This window comes from Vombatus ursinus, unplaced genomic scaffold (assembly GCF_900497805.2).
Source record: "Vombatus ursinus unplaced genomic scaffold, bare-nosed wombat genome assembly UNPS02010394.1, whole genome shotgun sequence".
Classification (NCBI taxonomy): Eukaryota; Metazoa; Chordata; class Mammalia; order Diprotodontia; family Vombatidae; genus Vombatus; species Vombatus ursinus.
Genome location: NW_020950172.1, coordinates 1512398 through 1524432, shown reverse-complemented (window position 1 = coordinate 1524432; position 12035 = coordinate 1512398). Strand labels below are relative to the sequence as shown.

General features: G+C 50.2%; 2 protein-coding genes across 2 annotated transcripts in view; one reads left to right on the top strand and one right to left on the bottom strand.

Annotated features, from left to right (window-relative positions):
- The window catches only part of TTC38 (tetratricopeptide repeat domain 38), a 29023-nt gene extending 28522 nt beyond the window's left edge, over positions 1 to 501 (bottom strand). Inside the window, exon 1 of the mRNA XM_027854356.1 lies at positions 425 to 501. Within this exon, the coding sequence (XP_027710157.1) occupies positions 425 to 457 (33 nt within the window). The 5' untranslated portion in view covers positions 458 to 501. The remainder of the gene's footprint in view (positions 1 to 424) is intronic.
- Positions 502 to 3312: 2811 nt separating this feature from the next.
- Positions 3313 to 11834, top strand: PKDREJ (polycystin family receptor for egg jelly). Its single transcript, XM_027854355.1, has one exon. The coding sequence runs from the start codon at positions 3313 to 3315 to the stop codon at positions 10894 to 10896; it is 7584 nt and encodes a 2527-aa protein (XP_027710156.1). The 3' UTR covers positions 10897 to 11834.
- Positions 11835 to 12035: the final 201 nt, after the last annotated feature.

Below are 12035 nucleotides of genomic sequence, written 5' to 3'. Positions count from 1 at the left end.
GGCAGCCGGATAGCTGAAGGCCTACGAGAGGCAGCTGGACAGAGGGCGGGTAGATTGGGGGGCAGCTGGATAGAGAAGGGGGGCTGGGAGGCAGCTGGGGGGGCAGCTGGGGGGGGTGGGGACCTGAGGCGATGGGGGTGGCCTGGACAGAGGAGAGGACAGTCGGACAGAGGAGAGGACAGTCGGACAGAGGTGGGGCTGGAGGGGCAGCCGGACAGAGGAAGGGGTCCGGGGGCAGCTGCATAGAGGAATGCCTGGGGGGGGCAGCTGGACGGACAAAGAGCAGGGAGATCGAGGGGGAAGGAGGACAGAGGAGGGGGGCTGGGGGTAGCCTGGAGAGGGGCTTGGGCCAGTGTTGAGGCTGGGAAAGGCTTGGGGCCATCACATCCACCGCCCGCACCTGGGGGAGGAGGGGGCGCCGTACCTGGCAGTCTCGGAGCGAGGCCAGCGAGGTCATCGTGAGTCCTGCAGCTAGAGAGATCCAACATTGACTGGTGCCACTTTTTATCATTTTTGTCAATTTGCAGGGTTTGAGGTGAAACCTCAGGGTTGTTCAGATTTGCATTTCTCTTATTATTAGTGATTTGGAGCACTTTTTTATTTGGTTGTGAACACTTTGCAGTGAACACTTTTGAGACCTGTTTGACCACTTACCTATTGGGGAATGGTTATTAGTCATATATTTATAAATTATATATCTTGGTTATCAAACCCTTATCAGAAAAATTTGATACAAAGATTTTTTCTGCCCACTTAAACTTCTTATCTTAGATGCATTAATGCTGTCTGTACAACAGTTTTTCAGTTTCAGATAATCAAAGTTATCTATTTCATCTTTTGCAATCGCCGCCATCTCTTGTTTGGTTAAGAATAAATCTCTTGCCCATAGATGTGAGAGGAATATAATGTTTCTCTTCTAATTTTTCTATGATCTTTAATATTAAGGTTTTGTATCCAGTTAGAATGTATTATGAAGTGTGGTGTAAGGTGTTGGTCCACGCCTAGCTTCTTCCTGGCTGCTTTGCATTTTCCCTGCAGTTTTTATTAAACAAAGAGGTTTTCCCCTTGGTAATTTATGTTTTCAAGTTTATCAAACATTTGGTTATTGAGTTCTATTGTCTCTGAGTCTCCCCTGTCTAGACTGTTCCAGTGATCTCTCTCTCTTCTTTAACCAATACCAGATGATTTTAATGATGGCTGTTTTGTAATATAGTTTGAGATCCGAAACTGCTATTCCTCCTTTATCCCTGCTTCTTTTCATCACTTCCCTTGAGAGTCTAGATTTTTTGTTTTTCCAAATGAATGTTGTTATTATTTTATCAAGCACTGTAAAGTATCCCCTTGGTAATTTGAGTGCTGTGATATTAAAGGTGTAAATTAATTTTAGTAGTATTGTCATTTTTATTTTACTGGCATGGCCTAGCCATGAGCACTGAATATTTCTCCAATTATTCAGTTTATTTTTTATTTCTCTAAAGAGCACTTTGTAACTGAATCTATACAAGTCTTTTGTGCACTTTGGGAGGTTGGGAGACTGGATCTCCAGCTATTTTATGTATTTTATCCGCATTTGGAATGGAATTTCAGTATTATTACTTTTTATGTTTTGTTATTATTAGATAGAAATGCTGTTGATTTATTTTATAGCCTGCAACTTTGCTAAAGCTATTGTCTCAATTAGTATCTTTCCTGATTCGCTAGGATTTTCAAAGCAAACCATCATTGTCAGTAAATAAGGATAGTTTTATCTCCTCTACACCTAGATTTATTTCTTTTGTTTCTTTCTCTTGTGTTATTGCTATTGCTAGCATTTACAGAACTATATCAAATAATAGTGGGGGAAGTGGGCATCCTTCCTGTTTCTTCTTTTTTTTTATTTTTACTCTGGACATAACAAACACCAAATAAAATGGGTATTTCCATGTATACAGTAGAATAGAAAAAAGAAGATTGTGTATGAAACTGCATATATCTGTTATGTATAGCTTGCTTTTCTTTTAAAATACATAATAAATGTAATGTATCACTCTCAAAGTTGTCCTACCTCTCTGTGTTTCCTTCTTTGTTCTTCTGTTTCCACCGAGTAGCCCAGTGCTGGTCACATGCTAGATTCCTAGTAAATGTTTATTGACTGACTTTGCATTTTTTTTAAAAGATGCCTTAAAGAGACTGTTTTCTTTCTTTTCTTTTTGCTGTCCCATTCCTACTTCCTCTCCCCCTCCCCCTCATACCCTCACACCATTGGAAAAAGCAAAAAAGAAAACAGTTGCAACAAACATATAGTAAAGGAAAACAAATCCCCACTTTGGCCATGTCCAAAAATATACATCTCAATGGCACCCTGAGACCATTACTTCTCTGTCAAGGGGTGGGCAGCCAGCTTCATCACCAGTCCTCCAATCATGGATGGCCATTGCATTGATTGGAGTTGTTTTTGCCTTCAGAATGGTTTGTTTTTACAGTGTGGTCATTATTGTATACATTGTTCTCCTGGTTCTGCTCATCCAACTCTGCATCAGTTCATGCAAATCTTCCCAAGTTTCTCTGAAACCATCTTCTTCGTCATTTCTTATGGCATCTCATTTACATGCCATAATTTGCTTAGCCATATCCCAATTGATTTCCAGTTCTTTGCTAAAACAAAAAGAACTGCTATAAATTTTTTTTTGTTTTTAAATGAAATTTATTTCAATGAACAAAAATCCATTTTCTCTCCCTCCCACTCCCTAACCGCTTTAAAAAACCCAAACCAAAATCCCTTGTAACAAATATACAGTCAAACAAAATCAACTTCCTCATGGGCCATGTCCATAAAAAAGTCTTATTCTGCACCCCATCTCTGTCAGGAGGTGATAGCATGTTTCCTAGTGGGTCCTTGGTGGACTGCTCAGCTGGGTTTGCCGGTGGGGGAAGGGTCTCTGAGGCCCCCTCTACTCTCCAGTTCCGTTTCTCAGTCTGTAGGTTGGGGGCTCCACTCCCTGCTCGGTGTAGAAAAAGCGGCAGGATAGGCTCTTGGATTTCTGAGGTTTTCCTTCTTTGCTAGTGTAGACCCGTGGGGTGATGACCTCGCGGGCTTCTGAAGTCCTCAGTTTTTCCTTGGTGGAAATGGGCGCTGGGCTCGCTGGCCAGTAGGTGCTCTGGACTGCGAGACTCGGAGAGAACGAGTCTCCTCCAGACACATACCCGTACGCACGCACGCACACTCGCGCGCACTCTCTCACACACTTGTCGCGGGGCGAGCGATAGAGGAGCTGCAGGTGGCGGACGTTGGCCCCACGCCACGGGTCGAGCGGAGCCAGCCCAGGTGGGAGGATGCTGCGCCGAGGAGCAGTCGCTCTCTTCTCGCTGCTGCTGCTGCTGCCGCCGCCCCCACTTCCCAGGCGCTGCCCCAGCGCTGCCCCTGCTCCTCCACCTCCAGCCCAGCCAGCGTCCAGGCAGCGCCTCCACCCATGCCTCCAAGCTCTCCTTTCTTCCTCCCGCGGGTCTCTTTCCAATTTAACCCCAGCCCCTCACCCAGAATCCTATTTAGGGTTCCCTTTAGGCCGGGCCCCTGAGCCTGACCGTGGCCCTGACCCTGTGGCCTCCTCAAGTTGGGCCTCCAAATGGGACCTGACTCTAGGCCTTGAGTTAGCCCCTAAGCCCAGCCTAGGCTCAGGTTGCCAGGGCGCCCTATGCCCTCGCCTGGATCCCCATTTAGAACCCAGATCAGGTCCCACCTCCATTCCTGGGAGGCCTGCTGAGGCTGCCTTGCTTCACATCCTCAGTGCAAGCTCCTCTCCCCTGTCCCAGAGGCCCTCTGGGGCCCTCCACCTCTCCTGGGGTCTCAAGTCCATAGGATCCAGGCTAACCTTCAGGCTGTATCAGCCCCGGTGCCGTGTCCTCTGCCAGGCCTGGAAAGTGACCTGCAACCCTTATCTTGAGGCTGGTGGCATCTCCTGCATCCCTGGCAATACTCATGGCCAGGGGGACCCCAGCTGGACACTGGCCCACCTCCCTTTGCCAGGCTGGGGATGGGACTGTGGGGCCTGCCGGGTCATTGGTCAGGCCCCGGAAGGACACCTGCACCTAGTCAATAGCAGTCTAAGCATCCGAGTGAGGGGCAGTACTCTGAGCCTGAATCTCCAACAGGCCCAGACGGGCTCCTATGGTCCTGGCATCTATTACTCCAGGGCAGCCCCAGGCACAGGCAGTACCCAGCAGTCCCAGAGCCATCTCCTTTTTTATCAGCAGCAAGGCCTGTCCTGGCTGTTCGCCTTGGATTTTCTGGGGAGTCACTGCGACCACTTGAGTGTGCACCTCTATCTCAGCCCCAAAGGGATGGTCTTCTTTGGGACCAGGCCCCACAAAGACCTGGAAGTCCACTTCTTCAACAGTGGCCCCTTGGGGCCCCATGGGCTCGTCTACCTCGTGTGGTTCATCCCCTTACAACATCCTCTCCTGCGCCTCCAGTGGACTTTTCACCTCCAGCTCCCCGGGGCCAGCCTCAGGCACAACCGGACATATGCTTACAGGGACAGGCTCCCCAGAGCCTCGAGATTCATTCCTCGTTCTGTCTTGCCATTCCACCCTGATGTCTATGCAGGCTTCATGGAGAAAGCCGACTGCTCCACAAACGGTCTGGAGCCAGCTGTCTTAGAAGCCTCCCTGGACGTGTATGGTTCCAAAGTTCTCAAGTCTACAGTAGCCTGTGTTCAGAACCCCTGTTTCATCCAGGAGGTGAGAATCAAGGAGGGTAACAGTGTAGAAGTGGATGGAAAGTATCCCTTTACCATTAATACTGCCGTGCGGGTCAACTGTAGCGTCCCCCATAATGTGAAACATGACTGGAATTTCTACGTCATCCCCAATGTAAATGCCACTCCAGACTGGAGCAGCCCCTTGAAGACATGGTGGACCAAACAGATGAAGCATTCTGCCATCTTCTTCATTCCCGAGCGAACCTTGGTAAAAGGACTATATCTGGTGCGTTTCTCTGTGACTGTCACCACAGCTGAGAAGGAGATAAAAGCCTCTGATGATATGTTTCTTTCCGTTCCTAAAAGCTCATTTCTAAGAGCCATCATTGAGAAAGGGTACAGCCGGACGGTGGCTTTCAATGAGAGCTGGACTTTGAATGGGTCAGCTTCCTTAGACCCTGATTCCAACTCTGCTGAGGGCCTGGACTTTAGGTGGTACTGCACCACCAACAGGTCCCACTTTAGGTTTGTGATCGAGCCAGACTCGACCAGAGATACTTGCCTTCCCCAGCTGCCAGACTTGAGGTGGATTCAAGAATCTGGGCCCGTGTATACCGTGTTACCAGGAACACTCAGAGGCAACCAGGTGTATTATTTCCGCCTCGTAGTTCAGAAGGATGAGAGGAAAGCATATGATGATCAGAGGGTCACTGTGACTGCTGGCCCCACACCTGCCACAAGCTTTTCATGCATTGAAAATTGTGAAAATAACTTAATTATAACAGATCGATTTACCTTGTCGGGAAAGTGCACAAACTGTGGGTCAGCTACTGTCTACTATCTCTGGACACTCTTTTCTGTCTCAAAGAATGAGATCCCGTTTGATTGGGTCCATCAGACCACCACTGGGAGAAACAACCCTTACTTGTCAATCAAAGCTTCTGCTTTTAAAGGTTTTCAAGACCAGTTCTGCTTCATTTCTCTAAGGGTGTCAAACTGGGGGGGAGGGTTCTCAGTTTCTAACCATTCCTTTTATATCAATTCTCCACCCCACGTTGGCCAGTGCAACGTTCACCCTGACAAAGGCACAGCCTTAGTGACCAAATTTGTTGTCCAATGTAGCAACTTCAGAGACTATAATTTACCTCTCAGTTTTAAAATCATAGCTTCCAATTTCTGGGATATGGATGACATCAGCTCTTTAGAGCAGAATACTCTGGGAGCTGTGATGTACTTTGGGGCTCAGCCTGTGACTCCTCCTTCTTTTCTTCCTCTCGGGATGCCGGCCAATAACTACTTGGTGACGATATATGCTCAGGTCTATGATTCTCTCGGTGCCTTCTCCCAAGTGACCCTGTATGCCACTGTGAATTCTCCCCTGGACAAAGACTTACCAAATACCGTGTTGGGTCACCTGCTCAGCCTCACTCAGAACTCATCTGATGCAATGCTGACCACTCTGTTTCAACAGGGAGACTTTGTCCAAGCAGGCTATCTTGCCTTTCTGGTGGCTTCTGTTTTAAAGGATGTGAAGCCTCTGCCTGACTTTGAAACAAACCGAACCGAGATCCAGAAACGCCTCATCAACTTTTGCAACCTCCTGCCCACCAATACCCTGGTGGAAATTAGCCAAGTGACGATGACCATTGTGGTACTCACCCAGGAAGGTTCTGGCTTGACTGCAGCTGTCCAGAAGGCGGCCACCAGCAGGCTAATGGAAATTAACCTGGCACTGCAGAGATACAGGCAAAGGGAAAAACATTTCCACTCTGAACAAATAGAAATTGTGAGTACTGGCATCTCAACCAGTTTGTCTAATATCTTCAAAGCTAGTACTCACAAGGACACAGTTAATGAAACTCTCTATGTTGTGGGATGGCTGGCAGATACAGTTTCATCCATTAAAGTACCTGGGGAGGTGGAGACAGTTATATCAACCCCAAACTTCAAAATGCACTTCAAAAAAGAGGAAAAGCAAAATGTCACCAGGGCTTTCTTGGCCAAGAAAGACTGCCAAAATTGTTTTTACCCAACACTGAGAAAAAGTAACGTCACTGACTTGGCGAGCCAAGGTCCCGTTTCCACTGTGTTCTATGAGTTTAAGGATGACCCCTTCCCTTGGCTGAGCCAAGAAGAAAGCCTCTCTGTAGATGTGGTCGGTTTCGGGATGAGTGAGACCAAAGAGAATGGGGACATCTTGGAGGTCGAACCAGAGGTAGTTGAAGCATTTATCGTTAGAAGAAACCTGAAGGAAGCTGTCTTTAATCTCACCATGGGACCCGATAAAGACGGCCTCAAAATGACCACAGGAGTCTTTAATTTTGTGGTGAATGGAGGCTACAAGGAGGTATTTATCCACATCATCACAGAAGTGAAAGTCCTCTTCAAGGTTTGGATCTACGTGGGCAGCAATGTCACCCACACGCTCCCCATCGCTTCTTTCTTAGTCCCCCCTGACATGCCGCCGGTGGCCAACAAGAGCGAGCTGTTCGATCCCACCTGCAAAGTCAAGGCCCCTTACCTCCTCTGCCTCAGTCAGTCTCTGCTGCGGGCCTCCGCCCGAGGCATCGACTCAGCCGAGTGGCACATCTCCGTGGTCTTGCAATCCCCTCATATCGTCATGAAGCCGAATGACAAACTAGTGAGGATTTCCGTTTTCATAGCGTACTGTCTGAACATGGATGGCGTTGAACCGGAGTGGGGAAGGAAGGACTGCACGGTGGGGGATGGTAGCACCTGGTGGCGCGTGCACTGCGTCTGTCACCCCAAGCCCCAGCCCAAGAGCAAACTTAGGAAGCCTTGGCACCACAGGTCCAGGATCAAATACCTGACTGCTCGCATGGTGGTGGTCCCCAACAACATTGACCTGCGCATGGTAGTCATCTTGACCGTCCCCCAAAACCCGGTGAGCCTCTTCACTGTGATCTTCATCGTTTTCACCTACCTGGTCCTGGCTTTCTGGGCGATACACAAAGATAAAACGGACAGGTTTCTCCGGGAGCACGTGATCATCCTGCCTGACAACGACCCTTACGATCACATCTGCTACCTGGTCACCTTCTACACGGGGAGCCGCCTGGGCGCTGGCACTCAGGCCGACGTCTTTCTGCAGCTCCTGGGCACAGAGGCGTCCAGCGACGTGCACTGCCTGAGTCACCCCGACTTCACCACGTTCTACAGGGGCAGCACCGACACCTTCCTCCTGACGACCCGAAGCGACCTGGGAGACATCCGGGCCATCCGGGTGTGGCACAACAACGAAGGCTGTCATCCCAGCTGGTACCTGAGCCGGGTCAAGGTCGAAAACATCTTCAACCGGCGCATCTGGCTCTTCCTCTGCCGCTCGTGGCTCTCGGTGGAGTCCGAGTCGCTGGAGCAGACCTTTGAGGTGGCCGACAAGACGCAGCCGCTCCGCAGGAAGGACTACTTCCTCATCCACGCTGCGAACCTGCTCAGCACCAGCCACCTCTGGCTGTCCGTCTTCTCCAGCGTGGTTACGGAGCCCTTCAACCGGCTGCAACGGCTGTCCTGCTGCCTGACGCTGCTTCTGAGCACACTGCTGTGTAACATCATGTTCTTCAGCAAAGACGAGGAGGGGGAGGACATGTCCATGGAGCTGAAGCACCTGCGGGGCGTGATGAGAGGCATTGAAAGCGCCCTGATCTGCGAGCCACTGCAGATGGCGGTCAGCGCGCTCTTCACCTACTCGCAGAAGAAGGTGGCCGCGGTGCCGGCCGCGCAAGTGGCTCCTCGCTTTCACGCCTTCATGACGTCTGACTTCCGCAACTGGAAAGAGCGCCTGGAGATGTGGTACTACCAAGAGACGGCCGAGCCGAAGGCTCAGGGCCAGGGCGTCCCCCCCAAAAAGCAGGCTCCGGGGAGCAACGTGATGCTTCCGGAGGCAGCGGCCAACGCCATAACAGAAACAAAAGGGAAGCCCCCCAGCTCTCGGCTCCAGCCCAAGGCAGCAGTTTCCCCAGAACAGAACGCCGCCGCCCCAAAGGCCAAGACGAGGAAGGATCAGACCTCCAGAGGAGCAGGGGGTGGGGCCTTGAGTTCATCGCCCCCCAATGTAGGAGAACAAGGGTCAGATCAAGTCAAGGAGTCAAGTCGCCAACCGGGACAGAGGCGTAAGAAAGTGATGCTCTTTGAAGCCAGGACTCGCTTTGTCCTCCACTGGTGGTGTGTCTACATAGCCTGGCTCCTGGTTATCTGCAGCTCCGGCGTGTCCTCCTTCTTCATCATCATGTACGGGCTAACCTACGGATACCAGAAGTCCATGGAATGGCTGTTTGCCTCGGTGTCCTCTCTGTGCGAGTCTATATTTGTGATCCAGGTGGCCAAGATCCTGCTCTTGTCCGGCATCAGGTCGGGCAGAGTCAAGTACTGTAAGAACATCCCGTGGACAACGAGGTACAATTACATCGAGATCCGCCTGCAGGGCTTGAACTTGGATGCTGACGACGCGAGAGAGCTGCACTACGAGATCGTCCGGGTTCGAGGCACGAGAATGTACCAACCCTTGGTGGAAGACGAAATCCGAATATTCCGGAGGAGGAAGAGGATTAAAAAGAGGGCCATCGTGTTTTTGCGGAACATCGTCAACCATTTCATCTTCCTCGCTCTCTTGCTGTGCATCGCCGCCCTCACTGGGTTCTCCCACAGCTTCCACCATAACCAGGCTGTCCGCAGCCAGTTCTCCACCAGCCTCCGGAAGGTCAGAGAACTAAATGACACCTACAGGTGGCTCACCGGCGTCCTGCTTCCCTTGGTGCACAACAGCCAGAATCCAGCTTTCCTCTCTAACAGCTGGTCCAGGGTTCTTGGCTTGCCGAGGATGCGGCAAGTGAGGGCCAAGTCTATCGGAAAGTCCTGCTTCCTCTCCGGCACCACCGCCAATAGGTTAATGCAAAAGGGCATCCACTGTCAGCGCGGATACAGCCCGCACATGGAAGATCGGAAAAACTACGAGAGATTTTGGGCCGCCCCCACTGACTCTTCTGTGAACTCGAGGCCGGTCAGCTTTACTTACGAGCCAAAGCCCCGCAAATGGGCCTATTCTTCCTATGGACTGGCTCATGCTTACGGAATGGGGGGGTACCCGTTTTATTTCTTCCCTGACCAGCAGCAGTACAATTCGACAGTAAGGCTGCAGGAACTTCAGGAGAGCCGGTGGCTTGATGAAAGAACGTGGGCTGTGATCCTGGAGCTGACCACCTTTAATTCAGACGCCAACTTATTTTGTACCATCTCGGTGGTATTTGAATTGTCCCCTTTGGGGGTCATCGAGCCCAATTTGGCCGTCCACTCTTTCAGTCTGCCGCTGTTCCGCAGGTGGAGTCGGCTGGAACTGTACCTGTGCGGAGCTGCCGCGGTGTTTATCGCAGTGTATCTGGTCGAAGAGGTCATCACCATCCACAAGGAAAAGAAGAACTATGTCTGGAATGTATTCAATCTCCTTAGCTTTGGCCTCAAGTCCATGTTTCTCTTCCTTATCTTGCTTCTGTACGTCCAATTCAGGATGGCCAAGGAAATCCTTGGCTCTTACCTCAAGAACCCGGAGGATTTCACCCCGTTTCATGCCATTTCTCACATGGACCAGGTCCTTCGTATCACTCTGGGCTTCCTGGTCTTTCTGACCATTCTGAAGACGCTGATGTATTCTAGATTCTTCTACAATGTGCGGCTGGCCCAGAGAGCCATCCTGGCAGCCTTGCCGGGCATCTTCCACATGGCCCTCCTCGTAGGCGTGTACATCTTTGTGTACGTGGTCTTTGGCTACCTCGTGTTTGGCCAGCACCAATGGCATTATAACAGCATCATTCACTCCACCCAGACCATCCTCTCCTACTGCGTTTCGGCCTTCGAGGACACAGAGTTTTTAAGTAAGCAGGTCCTCGGGGGCCTGTTCCTGTCCTCATTTATGTTGGTGATGATTTGTGTCTTAATTAACCTGTTTCAGGCTGTGATTCTGTCTACCTATGAGGAGATGAAGCAGCTTGTGTATGAGGAGCCAGCAGCAGAAGCAGAGGCAGCGACCTACCTCTTCCACAAGTTGAGGAACCTTTTCCGATTCCTCACCTGCCAGGCACCTGCCCAGGAGGAGCCCGCCTACTTCACTGACATACTCTATGGCCATCCAGAGAATAAAAGCTACCGGTACTTGGGGCTTAAAACCAGAAGCATCAATGGGAAGAGAATGACCTATGTGGTAGTGTGAGGGGAGAACATTCCAAGTCCCTACCAACCCCCCGGCAGGAACAAGCCAGTCCCTGCCTTAGGTCCCCAGACCCCTGAACTCAGGTGGCTGGTTTCTATTAGGGTAAGGGGGCAGCTAAGGATGCCTAGAAATGTGTGAGTTGGGGAGAGATCATCTTCCTCATAACAAACATCCTGGCCTTGTCTGTCCCCATCGGACTCTGAAGAGCTCTGTGCAACTGTCTGCCTATCCTGAGCAAGGCCACCTTAGCTGATGTCCTCACTTTCCATCCCTCTGCATGCCATAGGAAAGCTGTGGGCCTAGGTTTCCACCAGCTCTAGCTCCCCTTCCTATGCAACGTCTTCCTTCTGAGGCACAGCCCTGACAGGCTCCCTAGGGGCACAGGGCTGGAGCAGAGACTCCTCCAAGGATGCTGGGGCCCCAGAGGGCTTCCTCAGCAGGCCAGGGCAATCAAGCACCACCATTTCACCCTCAGACCTCCTCAATGGGCAGATGGCTTCAGGGCAGGAGAGGTTGCAATGGAAGTGTCCACATGTTATAGCCTCTTTCTCTGGAAGGCTAAAAAAAGTTAGGGGGCTGCAGAATCATTTGGGCAAATCTTCACTGTTTCTGGCTAAGGTCTTTATGTTATGTGTTTTCTAGACAAGAAACCAGGCTCTTGCAAAAGGGAATTTTTCACAAAGCCTTATAAATATGTTCCCTGTGGGTATGACCCTATGACCTCTCTCTCTCCCATGGACACATGCAGGAGTGGTCTGATGGAGTGCTGTGGTCATAGCTCAGTCTGTTCCTTAGCAGTTCAGGCAACATGAAGAAAAAAAAAAACTCCCAAGAACAGTCTCTGTTTCCTATTTCTGTGGAATCCAGGCACCACTGTATTCTGCGTTCACTCTTCTTAGAGATCACTTTCGATATTTGTAACTTTAAACTTTCATGTATTAAACAAGCATTTCTTCCATAGGTCTTGCTGATTTTTTTTGGGGGGGGGGAATCAAGGGAAGGCTCTACTATAAAATTAGAATGAAGCTGAAGGGTGATTCACGCATTATGATATCTATCCCTTTCCTTTTATAGCTGAGCAAACTGAGGCTTCAGGGTTTATCAGATCTATCTCCTTCCTTTTATAGCTGGGGAAACTG

Bases quoted from the DNA above. Each gene is read 5' to 3' on its own strand.
- PKDREJ (XM_027854355.1), top strand. From the start codon at position 3,313: ATGCTGCGCCGAGGAGCAGTCGCTCTCTTCTCGCTGCTGCTGCTGCTG.